Consider the following 20,456-nt stretch of genomic DNA (forward strand, 5'->3'; position numbering starts at 1 on the left):
CATAAGTTAAATAAATCGCTCTAATTTTGTCCGAAAAAAATGGAAACATGAATCCAGTGTTCCTATTTTAATAAAATTTAATGTATACACTCTTCTCTGAATGTTGTTTAGAGTTCATTTCAAACGCCGTAGTAAGAAAGGTTCAAATTTTAGTCATCTAAGTCTTAGTTTCATAGAATACGAATTACTGGCTTAAGACAGATCAGTTGGGTGAACCGGAGTTAAAGCTGTGTCTTGATTTATTGAGAGAGTATGGTTTAAAGAAGCTCATTGACGTGGGAGAGGTTTAGGAAGTTGTTGAGGAACGAATGGACCTCTTAGAACTTTATCTTTTGGAAGGCTCCTTACCACGGCGAAGGGTTTACCTCATAATTCGGTCTTTTTGAACATTTTCTTACTGACTTGTGTGTATTTTCTTTCATATGGCAACATTATTATAAGATTCAAATATTAAGATGTAATTTGTTCCCATGGTAAGCAAGATCACCCGACTTATTACCGATTCCAGATACCGATACATGTGAGACATTATAAGCCGGAAACAAATTCAGACCTCCTTCTAAAGATCTTCAGTGTCAAGTAGATGTAGCATGGGATGAAATACCTCAGAATGAAATTGATCGCCTCATTAGATCAAAGACAGGGCGAGATACTGAAAGTCTGGATCATTATTAATTTATTATATATATATATATATATATATATATATATAATAATATATATATATATATATATATATATATATATATATATATATATATATATATAATAAATATATATTATTGAAAATTCAGTTTTCAATTATAAGCTAAATGATTTATAAATCTGCTTTTATTAAATAGTTTAGACAGTAGTATAAATTCCACATCAATTAAAATTAATATATTCAAAATGCCAACGAAAATTGTTAGTAAATAGATTGCAGAATTGCATGTAACCCAATCAGTCAAGTTGATATGCAAATTAGGATTGTTGATGGAAAATTGTAAAGCTCAACCACATTTTGATACTTTCTAATTAAATTAACCCCAAACTTAAACCAAAAAACTTCTAGGATAACGAAATTTGCTTCATAATAAAAAGTACATAACTAATTTAAATTATAAACTCTACTGAAATATTAAGCATATTTCATGTTTGATTAAAACTTTTCATCCGGAATAATGTGAATTCATAGATATGCATTGTTTTATCCATCACTCCAAATTCATAATTCATGAGCATAATGAATTTTCTCTAAAATATCGGAAAAGTTTATTCGTTACAGATTTTAAAGTCGCGAAAACGTATACATCGTTTAAAAGGTCAAAAAATTTATTATTCATTTCGGCTCCCACTCGGTGCTTTTGAATATTACGAAATTTCGTATTAGTGATACGGCGGATCGGGCGTAATGGAATTTTAAATTAAAACAGAGAACCTTTGTCATTTCAACGAAATCGAGTCGAAACTTTTAGCATACGAAACTTGGTGCATGCAAAGCATTCATTGAAAATTGCAGGTCAACGAGGAAACTCCTCGAAGTTCGTTTGTCGAGCGTGTCACTTGTCTGGATGTCTGAGGAAATAATATTTGAGAGGAGCCAACAAGTTCTTTTATTAAGTGAATGGGATCGAAGCGTTGGAGGATGTATCGCATCTCATTTTTTTGTCGGTAGGTCAATATTTGAACTGCCGAAGGTTTCGCACGATGTCGAGTAGAAAAATGCTTTTCCATCCATATATCTTGATTGCAATTGACGCTGGACACTTATCTGATTAGAAATTATTTATGTTATATTATATTTTTTTTGGCTGCAGGAATTCTTGGTGTTGTTTCTAATTAAAATATAAAAACAGTTTATAATATAATGGAAGTTGTGCGTTTTTATCGTATACATGTAAATTATAACGTCTATTTTTTATTATCTAATTTACATACCGATTAATAACATTAACAGCATTTCTCACATTTAATTTAACAATGCATTAAGTGATCCCAGATACCATTTACCACCCTAGTAACACACTTAAATCAAGACGTCATTAACATATTTCCTTCTATAGATGACATATCCACGCGAACTTTATTTATACCTTAATGCATATTTACCATGCAAATGTGTTGTTTTCGGTCATTAATGCACATGAATGTTATTTCCTTCATGTCGAAAACAATAATGGACAAAAACAGTTTACTTACGATGGTTCGTTCTCGACAACCAGCTCTTCGAAGTCCAACACTATCCTGTAGCCAGTTGGTGCGGTTATGTCGGTGTCACAGTCTGCATTGTCTGGATACTGGCGTGGAAATCCGGGACTCGAAATCGCCGCTCGAGGTTGCTGTCTGGACAACACCACCGACCTGTTGCAATCTGGTGGCCAACTGTCCTCCAATGGTTCTGTAAAAAAGTTACTGGGTTTATATTTTTAAATCGGAAATTGACCTGACCTACTGAAATTTCGTTTCAGGTTGAATGAATTCCTCTATATAATGAAAAACAAAAGTGATCATTCTTTTTTTATTTTATCCTCACAGTAATTAATAAAATGGCGTTTGCGAAATATTATTTGTAGGAGTTGTGACAGCTGGATTTAAACATGTCTTTTTCTTCGCGAAAAATTAATTTTATTTTTTAACATTCAACATTTCAGTTCGGTACAGTTATTTTAATATTTTTGTTTTCTATTTATTTTAAAAATATAATGACCTCATAATTAACACTAATAATTTTCCACCGTGCCATTTTTCTATATTTAGAAAAAGAAGATATTATCCTATTGCTAGGTGCTTAATTAGACGAATGTGGTGGATGCGGAAGTAATTGAAACATTCTTTTAAAGTTGGCACACGTGTGTGTTTATTGTCAATTGTGAGCATCGCAGTACCCATGACCTGTACCTATTCAACTGACATGGCTATGGTGTCAGAAATTTTACCAGAATTTTTCAGTAATTTCTGAACTGATAGCTTCGTTTAGACAACCTGGTCGAATTTTATTAAAAACACATGTATGGTCACAATTGAATTTGGCTGTTCAATATTTTATGTTTTGATAATAGAAGTGCAGCACTCTCCATAAACTGTTAGTAATTAATTTATATTCACATTGTTCCATATTATAAATGTTTTATTTAAATACTTATCTCACCTTCGTGCAATTGTCTCACAGAATACTAAATTAGAACATTTCTAAAAATAATTACATAAATATTGATTATCTGCATCAGAAATAGTCTACATTTGTTACATGATTTATTCAGAATCAAAAGAGCATCTATGAAATATTCTTAGGATTTGTGACAAATGGATTTTATACATTTATTTTATCAAAATAATAAATAAAAATAGTACAAAAAAAGAGACATATAAACATTGTTAGTACTTTTAATTCAACAAGGTATGGTGAAATTTATTCTGCAAAACATGAAAATTTGTTTTTATTGCTGTTGTAATAATTTCAACAGATACTGAGATGGTAATGAACATGCAATTAAAATAATGAAATATGTAAATTTTTAATTTAGAGTTTATTCACAACAGGGTAAGCGAAATTAACTTTAATGCCACTCCAGTAGTTACTTGTTAAGTTAATTTACCAACTTAGAAAACAACTTGTAAAAATGTTCTTTAAAAAAATAATTACTAGCTTTCATATTTAAATTTTGTTTGTTACCGTTTATTTAGTATAAATTAGTATATTGATTATATTAATTGATTTTTATTTTATTAAAATATATACATTGCATTTTATAGCTTTACATAAACAGTATTAAACTTTTGTTACTATAATTATTATAATCGACTGGTCCAGTTGGTCGAAACTAATGCAAAATTTAAAACGTATTTGTAAACCTTGATAAATTGTAGCTTTTCTACATTTAAAGAACTTAATTAACAACAAGGATAAAACAATAGTTCCTTTACCAGATAAAACCTGCTGAATTACCATCACTATCTAGTGACTACTCTACTGTTCCATTGAGTTTTTATTTAAAATCATTCCGAGAAGATTGTTGAAAGTGGTATAAAGTCATTATACCACTTGCCCTTTTTCATCCTCACTAATAACACACCACCCTCACCTCTTCTGATATTTTAAGCTCTTTGGTGTTACCTTTTTAATTTTTATGATTTTGCTTATGAGACTGTTTAAAATAAATTGTGGTGGATGACATTCAGATGATTGTGGCACAAAGTTAACATTTTTATTTGTGTTTGATCGTAATAACTCTACAGTCCTCACTATGCAGACTCTATTGTATTAATTTCTATGATTGTGCTTACATCTATTGTTAACCATCAATTTCCAAAAATTGTCTTTTCTACTAAACACTGGTTGCTGGACTAGATAAAAGATTGCCGAATCAAATTTGTTACAAGGCTCTTCTACAATTCAATTAAGCCTGAATTTTCTTTAGAATCATTCAGATTCACATATTGAAGGTAGAATAAAGTTAGATGGTTCTTGTTCTTTTTTGGGTGGCAACTAATGATTGTTCACTGTCTTCTATTGTTTTAGATTTTTTGAGAGTTACCTTTATTAACTTTTAAGACTTTTTTCATGATATTTGAATATGGTAAATTATAGGAGGTTTGTAATATTATGAAGCCCTTAAACTCCAATCTATTATTATTCCTAATAATTACGATCTAATATTGCAGATATAATTTTGTAATTCTGTATTTGTTTATTCCCATTACGTGTAAATCTAGTCTTGTTGTGTAATATAATCTAACACAGTCTACCAATGATAATAGTCATCAATGTACTGATTGAACGCATCAGATGCACAAAGGGCCAATTATTCGTTACATTAACCTCAACTAACAGACTAATATACAATCAAAATAATCCACCGGTTGTTACCCAGAGTTACAATGCCTTTGCTAAAACTTCATTCGATAATGCAAATGTAAGAAACGGCATATTCACACGTCAACAACTACGAATAAATAGTAATTTCGTCGAGCAATTAAATCGATTATCGAGTGGTCCCCTCAACGCCGGAACAATGACGCTGCGCTCCAGTCCGTATGCATTCGTAAAATGCAATTCGAATAATGCGACCGTTTAACACCGATGCCACGGTGTCATCGGCGAATCGATAAATCTTTAATTGCGGACCAGTGGGAGTGTGCCAAGCCGAATGTTCCACATACCCTGGCAATGGTACTTACGGTTGTCACGGCCAGGGTTTCTTATCGCGTGCCGCTTGTTATTCCATTCATACGTGGATCGTGTAGGCTGAATTGCATCGGCGGAACAACCTGCGGATTAACAGGATAATTTCATTCGTAGGCGGCTCAACGGTGGCGGGATTATAATTGTTGTTGGCTCTCAATGGATCGAACTCGATTAGGGGGATTGGGATGTATCGCTCGTGTTGTCGACGGGAATACAATCAAAATGTTTTCAATTATTTATAAATTAATATTCCCCCGTTCAGCATGAATGGTTAAACAACTCAGTTCAAGAATATTATATCAATTATAAAATTAATTATGGGACAATGTGAGTAAAACACACAAAAATTGTGTTGCACAAGATATTGTTTAAAGTATTTTGACTTCATGTTCTTGCAAATATGATCTCGTAAATTTTATTACATTAACACAGTCTACTTTAGTTTACACATTTTGAAAAATCGGCTTTTTTATGAGAATTTACCTTATTTTTTCTTATATACTGTGTTTCGTTTAAGTTCAGAAATTCTTTATTAGTAATTAAATTTTGATGACAATATTCACTTTCTTCGTCAGCTTTAGTTTCTAAATTGGGAACAGAAATAAATGTGCACGAAATGTATTTTTAAGGACTTATTGACGCTTACAATATAATAGTTTTAAAAGTGGTAATTCTTAATTCTTAAAATTATAATAATTTCATAAAAACCATGAAAACAGCCCTAAATGACAACCAAGATAATTTCTACATCAGCTACTGATTTGAGAGCCTTTAAAAAAATGATGTTTAGGAAAAATGGTAATAGGATATTGAAATGCAAGACTACTAACATCTAAAGCTTTCAGTCTTTTATTGAGCCGAGATTTATGTGGAGAGGTTTTAACATAACTCAACTAGCTTCGATAAGAGCTGGATTAGGAGTATTCATGAACTTACTTAGAACTCTTTTCTTACTGACCAAAGTGAACGTATATAATATTCCTTGCTTGAGATAGTCGGCTTAATCAGAAAGAAAGAAGAAGAAATAGGTAAATTTACATTACTAATAAGAAGAAATGTGTGTTTAAACTTTTAAAACTTATTTTATCCAACAATATATACCTACAATTAAATGTAATAAACATTTCTTAAATATTCAGTTATTCTTTACACAATTTAGAAAAAATATAGATAATATTGAATATCATATCCGTTTTTGAGATATTTAGAAGAAAGTTAAAGTGATTTCCAAACAATAAAAATAAGTCTTAAGATGCTTTTTATTAATTTAACTAACAAATTTTATTCACATTAAGATTAAGAGACCTTCCATTTAGCGTTAATGCATAAATTTATTTTTTTTTGTCCACACTGTAAAATCTAAAGGAATAAGGTCTGGTGACCTTGGGGGCTAATTTATAGAAGTGTCATTCCCACGGTTAAACCATTTTTTTTAATTTTCAGAGAGCCACTGACGAGTCAACTAAAATGGGGAGCAGTATCTTCATGCATATACTAAAGATTACGTCTTCTGTGGTGGTCATGTTCATGACGAGCTCGGAGCCATTGACAAAACTGCAATCTTAGCGATACCTTCTAAAAGATCTTGAGCTAGATAATGGTATGAATGCAGCTGTTATTCTTTTAGCAAACTACCAAAAGCAGTGTGAGAAACATCTCGTACCAATAGTTAGATTTATGTCAACTAAATGCAAAAGATTCTCCTCATTTGCAACTGTTCTTAGAATTCTTCTATTTGTAATTTTAGTTCTTAGTATGCCTGTTTCACGTAAACGTCGCACAGAAGGAAGAAATGTAATTAAATTCTGCAGTCCTTAATAGTAGTACGTACGTTTCTATGACATTTCTTCAAAGCTAATAACGTATCGACATATTCAGAACTTGTATATATATATATATATATATATATATATATATATATATATATTTATTAACCGCATCAATCACTTAAGGGTTGTTAGCGAATATGTATTTGTTCTCAAAGATTTCTTGGATAGTGTTGGGTATGTCTGTTCTTACTTCTCTAAATTGTTCACATTCGGTCAGGTGCAATATTTGTTCTATCTTCTTAATTAACGCTATCTTGAGAGGAGTCGCTATCAATGTCAGTTAAGGTTTTTCCTTTTATTTGCCTATTTATTTTCTTTTTTAGTAAGGTAAAACTTATTTTTATTTTTCTGTCAGTTAGATGTGGGTATATTTAGTTTAACATGTCCAGTAGGTATTCGGTGCTATTTGTATATTGTTTAGAACAGCTTAGGGGGTCCGTTGAACCTTTAACTTGTGTATAGTATTTAATTAAAATCTACTTGTACCAAATACAAACAACAAATACAAATAAAACATAACAATATTCATCATATATTTTAAATTAATCAAAATCCATCACGTACTGTTTTAAAAATATGACTTTTTAGTGCTATTTCGAGAAGTGTAGCTTCCGACTAGAAAGCTCGGTTCCAGTTTTGGTGTCCTTTGAACACTTAAATATTGATTATTTTTTGTTTTAGAGTACACAAACTTGTCGCTTTTTCCGAATGTTAGTTTCAATATCCATTAATCATGTCCCTTTTGCAAACTCCTATTTTAATTTTCAGTTCTGACACACAATCTATTGCCCAGAAGCCAGCTGTCCCAAACCCCATTAATAATATTTCGCAGATTTCCTTCTAATAATTTATATGCCGACCAAAATAAAAAAGCGAATGGGTGTTTTTGTGACCTAGGCAAATTCACGATTAAATCGCAACACATGGTCCACATCAGATAAAGCGTCGACCGATTAAACCTTGACCGTTTCCCAAACATAATTTCCATTGTTTATCGGGATGAATTTATGTAGGTACTCGGTTTACACAATCGGAGAAGTCCGATTAAACCAGACGCGAAATTTCTGTATCAATTGTTATATTCGTATCAAAACCAGACCGGGTTAATTAATTTTTGTCTGATTATAAAATTGACATATTTTAAAATGGGTCAGATTAATGAATTATATTAAATTGAACATCGAATAAATCGCCGTTATGACCGAGTTTGTAGCAATCGTAACCATTAATGCGAAGTAAAACCTCGCCCTACAAAATGAAAGAATCATTCGTTAGATGAAATTACTGAAATTAAACGGCGCGGAAGATTTCCGAGCAGTTTAGTCCAGGATTTTATGTTGCGACTATGCTTTGCAGATTTACAAATTATCGTTTCACCTGTTTTAATCATTTCATATCTGCATTAAACAAACTAGAAACAAGCTGTGACGAATTACAGAATATATAACGTACACGGGCTCGTTAAAATTATAAAACACATCAACCGGAATTTATTAAATTTACTCATTTTCCACCTACATGATTTCATGTTTTTACACCGCACTGTGATGCTCCGCGGATTTTTTTTTCAAAATTTTAAGTATATGACAATCTATGGATAATCTGTTAATTCTTGGCAGTAATTAATTCATAAAAAAGTTATTAGTCAAAGATGAATTTCTAACGTAATTTAATGTCTTTACGACATACAAATTTAATATCTTTTTTTACTCTGGTAATATTATATTGAAGTAATTTACATATATATTACTTTTATATTTAATGTACTTCAACTTATATGGTTTTTAAAGTATTTACGTTGGGCGCCATCAAACTAATAATTTTTATTATTGATATTGATCAATTCAATTTATATATGGATATCTTTATTTACGTAGTTTTTATACATTTTATTTCGGACAGGGTTCATAAGTAAAGCAACCAAACCCTATATTCAATACAATTGATTTTATAATTTATTACTGTGCCCGACATCGTTTCTTAAAGCTAAAAACGCCTACAAGTGTCCATTTAACGATACAAATTAAACAACAAATTGTAGAAAAGCTTTGAAATTGTGAAAAACAGAGTTAAATTCCAGAAGATTTAAATTTAAACAAATCGATCATTTCAAGGACGATTTCCAATTTTAGAAGGAATACACAGGAAGGAGTTCCCAAAAGAGGTAGAAAACTCAAGACTAACATAGCTGTGGACAGGAAAACAAAACGCTTGATGTTCGCGACACTTTTATCAGCGCATCCCGCATAAATCAAAAAATAAACGAACTCAGTATGTTGGTGAGTACCATAAAACGAAGACCAAAAAGAGCTGATCTCTATGGTAGAAAAGCAACAAAAAAGTTTTTCATTTCTGCAAACTATAGAGCAGCGAAACTACTATTTGCAAGAGAACATGTGAACTGGCCAGATGAGCAATGGAAAACAATTTTGTTTTCCGATGAAAGTCGGCTCCAATTATTTAAATCTGATGGTATTTTATAGGTGAGAGGAGCAATTAATGGAAAGTATAACCCCAAGTACACTAAAGCCACTGTGAAATATGGTGGAGGAGACGTTATGGTTTGGTATGTTTTCCTGGGTTTGGCATGGGCCCACTGGTTAAGTTAGCCTTGGCCAGGACAAAACCCAGACCTCAATCCAATGGAAAACCTTTGAGAAGAAATTGATCGGAAAATCCCTTCAAAGAGACTGTCAAATATGAAAGAACTCTACGAAGAAGCTCAAAATCACTCGAAAGAAATTTAGAACGATTATATTGAAAAGCTACCAAAATCAATAAAAAAAGATGTTTGAAGTTATTAAAAATATGCTACTAGATACTAAATAAAAGAAGGCTGAATGTACGTAAAGTTGTTTTATTTTAAAGTTGCTCTACTTTTGACCCCTGAACATTTTTCAAATATATATAAAAATTAAAACAATTTTTTAAATAAAAAAATATCAAATATATCACACGTTAAGAAAGTAACTCAATTTTTTGTCGACTCCCATAAAAGAGCATCGCAGTGCGACGTTTTAGTTTAATGTCATTGCGACATCCACATTATAATGTGACGGTGAATTACCATCGTTCTGGAGCCGTTCGCAGATGAAATAATTGGGGGTGGCGCAGTCACGGTCGTTCCACATGAAAGTAGAGGCCAAACTGGCCGTCGACGTGGGCAACGAGTACACCCTGCGAATTTCCACGCAGTCCTGCTCGCTCAGGCCGTCGTCGTTCGGCTGACGGTTGTAATAGCCGTGTTGCTCCCATCCCGGGAACCAATCTGGAAAACGAAAAAAATACATGTATTATTTACGACGTTTTTGTTGCCCGGTTTGGCGACGTACGACGAATTATTCGGTTCGGACGGTGAAGTCTCCAAAGGGAGGTTTTATTGTTTCTATGTGTAATTCATGATTTTAAACGATGAAGTTTTCGTTGGGAGTTTGGAGATTGGACAGTTGTCACCCTATTGAAAATATGTTAACTTGAGGAGAGATTTTTCTTTTACGTTTTTTATATCACGCTTTTCCGACTATTTTTGATATTTTTATTGTATAGTAAACAGATTTCTGATATTTTTAAAAATTAATTTACTTCTGCGTTTATTTATTTTATATCAATTTCTAATTTTAATAATTATAATTTCTTTATTCATTAATTCTAATTAGATTGAAATATGTTAGTTAAAATAAATTCTTTATATATGTTATAAAGTTTTTTGAGAATAATTATATTTTACGTATATTTTATATTATCTAGTAAGATTTCACTAATTAACGGTATTTAAATTTCTTTCTATTTCAGTCTGTTTAATAACTATTTTGTTTTTAATTGTACTATATTTAAATTTGTCAAATTTCTTTTATTTGATGTTAAATTCTTAATTTTAATTTTTTTAGTTTAAATAACTTAAATAGTTAGAAAAATTCTTTATATATTTTTAATATAATTAATTATATTTAAAAATATTTTAAATATTTGTTTAGTAAAATTTGTACTTTAAATTTTACTAATTAATAATCTTATATTTTAACCATATTAAACGTTACTTTGTTTTTTTATTAAAAGCCATTTGCTTCTAATTTTCTCATATTACTAGTTACATTTTCTATTTTTAACATTTTCCAAATTAAAGTACTTATTAATTCTGACAAATTTCTAACAAATAATACATTTAAATTATTATATTTTTTACAGAAAGCTTCTTGAAATTGTGTCTTCAAATCTGAATAAGTTCAGGTTATGTTCATTCTATTTTCAATTTTTTTTATTCTTGTATAGGTTTTAATATTTCTTTAGTCTTTACAAAACATTTGATATTAATGATTTTATTGCTTAAACAACTTACAATAAATATTTTTTTCAAATATAATAAGGTATAAAATAACATTTTAATAGAATATCCGGACTGCAATTAATATATAAATTAATATTTTGTTTTAATGTAGAACTGAATAATTATTTATAAACTGTTGACTCCTATTTGTATATAAATAAAAATTAACGGAATTTTAATATATTTATTTAAAATACATTGATTTAATTAATTTTATAATTAAACCTCTTCAATTCACCCTTTATACCACAAAAGCTTATTTGTTTAAATCAATTTCAAATCATAATTCCTTTAATATCCCTCCCGAATTGAACGAACAGAAGACAAACACAACCCGCTTAAATAAAATTCCAATTACTGAAAACACATTCAGTAACAGCCTTTATAAATTTATTCAAATTATACAGTTAATTAACTGGAGTGTAAACACAAATGTGTGTTATTTCGCTTACCTAATAACGTGTCTGCGTTCTCACAGAAAATGTCCTAATGTTATGTTGCGGGAAATGAGCAATCAATTTATTGCCGTCTACTCGAGCCGTCTCTGACAATTATTGCCCTTATTAGCCACCCCCCGTTCTCTAACACGCACCCGGTTTCTTAGCCGGGCCATTATCCTCGCCCGTTTGAAATTGAAACGCATAAACTCACAAAACAGTAGCAGACGGGTTTTAAGGAACGAAAAGTGTACGGGGAGATAATGTTTAATTAAAAAACGTCAAGTTCAAGGGGACGCTTTCATTTAGCTATCGTTAACTTAAATTCGTCAGATTGTTGATGGCTTTTAACTGATTCAAACTAGGTTAATCACGTCGTGAAGTGGGAAGTTTACAGGAAAATTATTAAATTTTAATATCGGAAAAAGTAATTTACTTTACTAGTTCATGATTTATTAATACATTTTTTTCTTATATTTTAACATTTTTTATTAAACTGCAGATATTAATTTAAAGCTTTTTTATGCTCTTTCCAACCATACTATTGATTTTTCTCTTATATTGTACTTTTTTATGTTAAAAATGGGATAATCAAGGACTATAGTTCATAAAAATTTGCTTTATGAGCAATGCTTGTTTGGAGAAGATGATAAGTGAAGTCGACCAATTTTGGTTTCATAAATTTAAAGTGGCAATGAATGTATTGAAGATGAGAATGAAGAGATGTTTGGAAATAAGCCAGCCATTAAATTGCTAACAATCAACCAATAGAAAGACGATTCGTTCAATAAATTTTATCAAAAATTTGAACAAATGGATGGAATTCACATAAAATATAGTAAGTGAAAATAACAAAAAAGATTAAACGAATTGTTCACTACTCAAATTTTATAAAAAACTTCAAAGATGAGTTTCAAAGCTTCAAAAAATTAAATGGTACCATATCCTTATAATCCAAATATTTCTTCATGTGACTGAGTTATCGCCATGAAATTGCTTGTAGAACATAAGCAATAAAGTGTAGATTAACTTTTGAAACAACCATCTCATCAAGTAAATATGAAAGTAGAATATAAATTATTATTTTGGATAAAAAATGTCATATAATATTTATCCAAAAAAAAGGAAGCATAAATTCCTACAAGGAAAACAAATCATATTATAATACCCGAATGATTTCCAACACAATACGGGATGCAGGATAAGGGTGCGTTGCTTAGATAAAATCATCTTTCTAAACGAGTTCTCGATCCCAGTATTGGTTTTCTGTAATAAGATCTGCAACATGTACAGTTCGCACGAGATATGGACAAGGTCAAGAGTGAAATTTCCATAAGGTTCTTACGACACATCGGCTTTGTTGGTGGGTTAAACTCTTTAAATGTGGGGCTATTTTTCATGGCCTCCATTTATTACATGGAGTAATGGTTATGTTTACTTTAAAACGCGATTTATCATTCATTGTAACGTCAAAATTAAAGTGCTCGATTTCTTTATTTGGGTCAGGAAATAAAACAAACGCAATAACAGATCATTTTATTTATCAATAATTTACGTTCAACCTTAGATGCTCTTACCAGAATAATTAAATAATGAAACGGTTCATTTTTAATGATTTTGAGGGTCGTGTTAATGTTTCATTCTATTCTCCCCGACTCCAATAAAAGTTTATGTGGGATTTATTGCCAAACAAAAAACCTATTACTACCGTGAAAACAAACTGAATTTGTAAAAAAAAAATGGTGTACCATTCCGGGAGTTTATAGTTGGAGAAATCAATTCCTCCCCTTTTTTGGGGTAATGCTGCGAAAGTATTTCCAATTTACTGTTATGTCTGGCAAATTTGTTGAATTTCCATTGTATTTTCCAACAAAGCAGTCGATACAATGCCATGTGAAACGAATCATTTTCAGTGAGTGTGCCAACGCAACAAGCGTTAACTGATATTTTTGGAATAGTTGTGTGTTTTTTGTTTTAAATTATTGTGTTAATAGATAAATGAATTTGGAGTTGGTCTATAAATCAGATAAGTAGAAGAAAAAAAAAATATATATTAAAAATAAATAATAAAAATAAAAAATACTTAAATATATAAAAATATATTTTTAATTTTGTATCAGAATTTATATTTGAATATACCTTGAAAATTTGAAAGGTGTTTTTAAAATAGGTGATTAAAATTTGGGAAAAGGTGGTCGTGTCCAATAATATAATCCTCAATTTGAATTTCAAAAATTTTGCGTTGACCTAAAATATATACCTACATTTAGTGTAATAAATTTTTTTCAAAATAGTGTTGACTTTGGGGGGTTCCCCTCCTTTTCTCGCTCTATGTTTTACACCACTGAATTTGAACTATTAAGCTTTTCATTTTCTTTGTATAAATAATAATAACAGCTTTGATAGGGTACTTTTGACTAGTTTTAATAAAAAATGAAAAAAGCATTTACTGTATATTTTATTATTCAATGGAGAATCCATGATGATTTGTAGGGAACCACGAAACCATAATAATGGCTGTTTTTTGTCTCATAAATTTTAATGATTGAACAATAGACATAAATTTCTCATTCTAGATCATCTGTTAACCAGAATATGGTTCAGAAACATCAATGTCAGATTATGTAAATAACAAAAATTAGTGATTAATCTTTTAAAAGATTTGAACCTCTGGAAGATGTATTAATTGCATCTATATTAAAAAAATACTTGTACCCAAATCTCAGTCGTCCGAAAGAAAATTTTCATGTAATAAAAAGTAACTACTTTTTGAATATATTCCCTATTTATATAGTTTTTATTTTAACCAGCAGTGACAATAAAAATAATAACATGAAAATTTTAATGGTTATTTTGTATTCTGCATTTAAATATTACTTAGGAACAGTTGAAAAATCATTGTCACCAAAATGGTATGTATTGTATGGTATGTATTATTAATTAGATTTTAATTAATAATTGTTGAATATTTTAAAGAATTTATATAAAACAAAAATAAATATTAAAACATGTACCAACTCAGAAAATAAGCAAAATTCTCAAACATGTTTGGAAATAAGCCAGCCATTAAGCTGAAAAGAATCAACCAGTACAAAGAAGCTTTATTTAATAAATTTAATAAAAAAGATGAATAAATTAGATAAATTAAAGGAGAATAACAAAACTAGCCTTTGAGTCTTCTTTTTGAATCTACCATAGAAAGTTGTACCTTATCCACCATCTAGTCCAAATATTTCTCCATGACTATGTTATTTATTTTTTTGTCATTATTCAATTTTTTACTTAAAAGTTGGTTTAATTCTGAAGAGGAGGTCAAAACTGAGACTGATCTTTTCTTCCAGTATCTAAATTAGCAGTTTTGAGACAAATACAAAAAGATGGTAATTTGTAATGGTTTTTACCGGACAACCAAAAAAGTTCGTGCTGTTTTGAAGAGAAGTAGCACAAACATGGGTTAAATTTAGATTTATTCTGAAAAATAATCACCCTCAGTAAGTATTACCCTTTCCCATCTAGACACAAGATCATATATCCCATTTTTGTAAAAATCTTGCTTTTAGGAATTATAGAAGTGTATAACCTCATTTTCAAAAATCTATTTTCAAATTCTTAAACCACTTCTGACCCGCTCGAACTTTTTTGGTTGTCTGATAATTTCAATTTTTAAGTTCATGTTTAGATTTTGAATTAATCATTTCATCATCCCGTCATCTTTAGCTTGTAAGTTTTCACAAAGAAAATTTTTAAATAACTACTTGTTGAAAATAATCTCTATGTTGTATTTCTTTTAACAAAGTTCAAAAATAAAAGTATAAATAGATCCTCTCTCAAAAACTAGATCTGCTAGACTAAATGTAATGGTTATTTTGTATTCTTCATTTAAATATTACTTAGGAATAGTTGAACAATCACTGTCACCAAAATGGCTGTTGGCATGTGTTATTAATTGGAAATTTATTGATTATTTTAAAATATTTATAAAAAAACAAAAATAAATATTAAAACATAGGAATAAATTTGAAATTTTATTCATTGCTGTAATAAAATTTTGGAAAAAGAATAATCCACTGAAAATAAGACCTTGAATTTTTTATTAAACTGTAGCATGTATTTAAATCTATGTAAATTGGTATGTAAATTTAGAGAAATAAAATAAATGAATACAATTTTTTAAAATATTTTAATATTTTTTTTAAACTATTAAAATTCCGTTAAAAATTTTTTTTACCATAACACATATGTAAATTTGCAGAATACTTATACACGAAGATCCTAAAACCATTAGCTACAAAAAGCATTCATTTGCAATAGGGACAATGTTTTCAGCAGTTGAACAGTCCTAATAGCCCCTTACGGACATATCAAAGCGAAACTATGAAGCGTACTTAACAACACATTCCCAGCACTAAACACGGTACAAAACCGGGGCCATATAAACTTGTAACCTCGTTTGTGTCATCCCTAAACTGTCACTAAAATAAGTCGTACGAATTTTACAGGCACGCCGAAAAACCATCGTTTGAACCGGGAACGACTAATTAACCGCAATTTGTTATGCAAAGAGCGAGCGACGCCCGAAGTGGCGCCACTTACCCCCCTCCGCCGCCCCAAATCCGAACCGCCATTTTTCAGAAAATCCGTCCAAAAAGGGGTGCAAGTAAAAGTGCACTGCCATGATTAACGAGTTCCGCATGAAATTACCGGGAACGCTCACGAATGCAACTTTAATTGGCAATTTGTTCTGCAACTGTAACTACAAACCGAAGACGAAAAACTACATGTTAACAGACAAAGTGTAAACAAACACTTATAAACACTGACATCCTTACTTGTCTATGGGCCGTGAACAAGTCTAAAAGTCTATATTTAGAATAGGTCTATAAATAGGCAGCATTTTGACTATTACTTGGCATGGGCAATATTATTATTTTTACTTTCTCTTTCTCGAATTGGGTTACATACAGTTGTGCTGTCCTATATTGGTGTGAATAGTGTGCATATTTTATTTATAAATCGGTAACTGGGATGTTGATACCCTAAACCAATGTTTTATGTTATTTATATGACATAAGTCTTGTTCGTGAATCGAATAATTGTGCTAAATACGTATTTTAAGGGAATTGTGAATAGAAAAGTGTATCAGGTACCAAAAATAAACGTTTCCACGATAAAAGGTCACTTATAAATAGGTCAATTCGATCTCCAACTGTGATATACTTTTTTAAATGTAACCACTAAACTATTTGACAAGATATATATTTCTTTTACTATACAAAATATATTTTAACATTTTTATATTAAACTGTATATATTAATTAAAATTGTATGCTCTTTTTAGTTATGCTATTTATTTTTTCCTTTAAATCATTTTTTTGTGTTAAAAATTGTGCATTTAAACGCCAATTTGCTCTGTGATGTTAAAAATTAGCAGAAGAGGCGCATTGGTGATGCGTTTGAAGAAGATGCTATAAGTGATGAACAACGTCAAGGGCGTCCTGAAACCTGTACTAACGAAGAAATTACGCAATATCTTGTATTTTCTCTTTGCACGCAATGCAAATTAACCTTTTATTTATTAATCGTATTGTTACTTATGACGAAAAATAGATGAATTTCGACAATTCTTGCCAGTCAGAGCATTAGATTGGAGGTGGCAAACCTGGTGGTACAGAAGTTAAAAAGATCTTAACCCAAGAGACATTTTGATAAATGAAGGGTGGCTTGTAGGACCATCTTCATTAATAATTTACTCAAATTTTTTACTACTTTACCTTCTTGGATTATTGGAAGAAAACGTTCTTCGTCTTCATGATCAGACACAATATTCTAACATATTATTTCACCATGTTTATTTTTTTGACTGTTTTTGCGTAGTAAACGATTTAATTCTGAAAGAAAGGAGGTTGATCTTTTCTTTAGTTTCACAACACAGAATTTATTTTTTTATTTTAGCTTGAATTTACTGAATAATGGAAAAAAATGGTGATTGCAATATACTAACAAAAATATGGTATAACTAAAAAAATTATTCAATTAATACAAAATATAAATATATATATATATATATATATATATATATATATATATATATATATATATATAATATAAATTATATGTTAAAAATAACAAGTTAATGAATCTTAATTCCTAATATTAAAATGTGAAATTTTAAAAAATATATAAATACTAAATAGTTATTTAAAGTTAACTAAAATTTGGAAGTTAATTTTAAGATTTTTGTAAATTGAAAGGAAAAGAAAAATATAGTTTGTTGTATGAAGTCTTAAAAGAAATTAATTTAAATAAATTTGTACTTGAAAATATGCAGCTAAAATTAAAATAACCTTATAATTTTTGACAGAAAACAACATAAACCAAAGCTCCCGCTCATAATTGTTAAGTATCCGACGTTGACTCACTCCATGACGAAGTCAATAAATGTAAACACCGCAGTCTCCAAAAAATCCAGTGTAGTAAATTCTGTATGGAGCTGCCAACAATTTAATCATCCCATTGATTTCGGCCACGTCACTTTACGTCATCCTTAATGTTTTCGAAACTGCGTATTAAAAACACTTTTCCATACATATAAAGTAAAACGCGGAATCGAATTAAACACACATCATCCGACGACATTCCGAAGCCCGGGCATAATGGAATTTTGTTTCGCATCAACACCTAAAATGCTTTCCGTAAAGTTTTCCAGTGAAATTAAATAAGAAAGTTACGTCCTGAAATTCAGCCTGTAATATTATCCTTGAAAATTTATGGACGGCTTAAGTTTTAATAAAATAACATCGGAACGTTCATATTTCGTTTGCATTAATTACAAAGGTAATACAATTTTGGACACTGGCGACAACGAAATTGCATTAAACATTCAAATGCCGTGGAATTAAAGGAATATGTTGTGAATTCAACAACGCGTTAAATGTGCATGAAGGGAGCAAACGGTACAAAGGCCGAATATGATTCTAATTTTAATAACCTGGTAAATAAGTGTGCTCTTAACAAACTATATGTAATTTTAATGTAAACAGAACTGTGTGGGGTTAAACTATTAATTAATAAGCAAAATTACTGAAACATGTTGAATAACAAAGCATTAAGCATTTGTTGAAGAATAGTAAAATGGTAAAAATAGAAAGTACAAAATATTATTAAATAACATTATTCTAACATTTCACAGGGAATATTTTTTTGATTATTCAATTAAATTTCAATTTTAGTTTATTAATTATAAATCAGCCTTATTAAGCAAAATTTATTTCGTTGACAAATTGGAGCAGTTATTAATGAAAAACATATTACTGAATAAATTAATAAAATTAATTATAAAATGTAATTTTCAATAATAAATTTTCTCTTAAATATTAATTAAATAATGTGTGACAATAAAAAAAGTATAAATATTAAATATTATTTTTAAATAAAAATAAAGAAATAAATAATAATTTATAACTGTAATTGTTTATTATTAAAATTAAAAAATTAATAATTTTAAGATATAAAAATATTCAATAAAATGCAGCTTTTATAAAAAAATAAAACATTTCGTATAAAAATTCAATTAAAATTATTCAATTACAAATTTTGATTTTAGTTAGTCAATTGTAAAAATATTGTTTTTTTAAGAATTTTTAAATATGTTAAAAAATAAATATTAAATATAATTTTTTTTCTAATTTTAATTACTTAAATAATTGGGACAATAAAAATTAGTATATAAAAAATTTTGCTGATATTCGTAAATAATTAAGATATTATTTAAATAAACAAAAGTTTAAAAAAGTTCAGCAGTAAATAACTGATTATTATTAAATTAAAAATAGTTAATAAAATATCCTTTTAACATTAAAAAATATATAATATATATATAATAATATCTCTAAATTCACATTTACTCTAATAATTATTGTTATAATATAGCTTGAATTTAAAATTTTGACAGGTGTTGTAGTCTTGATAGACGAAATATACATCTACCGAAGTAGGGGTCGAAGCATTTAAGGTACTTACGACCGATTATGATTATTTTCATTTTTTTTTTCTAAAAATTGATTAAAATGATGATTAATTAAATTTTTTCACATTTTTAATAACATTTTTTTCACACTAATAATAACAAGAATGTCTGAAATTAATAATTATTGAAAAACTAGAATATATAATTAAAAAAATTTCAAATGTTTAGTGATTTGAAAATATTTTTTGTTTAGATTTAATACATCTTATTTCATATTTATCCAATAAACATAGTTATACTATACTGATAATAATAATTAAGTGATACAAAAAGTTTTGACAGGAGTAACCTTGATATTCATAAAATTTACATTTATATATATTTTTAATACAATTAGTCGAAATAAAAGTAAAACTAAAATTGATTAATTATTGAATTTTACATTAGTGTTATATAATTTAAAAAAGTTTTTTTTGATTTAGTGTAAAAAATATAAAATAAATACATGATAATATTGAAATAAATTAAAATATATATCTGACACGACAAAAACATAATAATATATTTTTATATCAAAAATTTTATAAAAATTGAAAAAAAAAAATAAATATAAAAATTATGGTAAAATTAAAATAATAGTTAAATTATGTGAACACTATTCGTATGAGACAAAATTATTTGTTTTGTTATTTTTTGAGATATTATTAATAACCTGGTTTTACCCACAATTAAC

The 20,456-nt window shown here is 28.9% G+C and overlaps 1 protein-coding gene across 1 annotated transcript in view; it reads right to left on the minus strand.

The window, feature by feature from the left end:
- The window catches only part of LOC109599138 (uncharacterized), a 128,881-nt gene that overhangs the window by 14,157 nt on the left and 94,268 nt on the right, over nt 1–20,456 (minus strand). The window contains exons 8-9 of the mRNA XM_049963570.1: nt 10,064–10,264; nt 2,182–2,380 (exon numbers count right to left, since the gene is read on the minus strand). Coding sequence (XP_049819527.1) covers nt 2,182–2,380; nt 10,064–10,264 — 400 coding nt within the window. The remainder of the gene's footprint in view (nt 1–2,181; nt 2,381–10,063; nt 10,265–20,456) is intronic.

Source organism: Aethina tumida, chromosome 2 (genome assembly GCF_024364675.1).
Source record: "Aethina tumida isolate Nest 87 chromosome 2, icAetTumi1.1, whole genome shotgun sequence".
NCBI lineage: Eukaryota > Metazoa > Arthropoda > Insecta > Coleoptera > Nitidulidae > Aethina > Aethina tumida.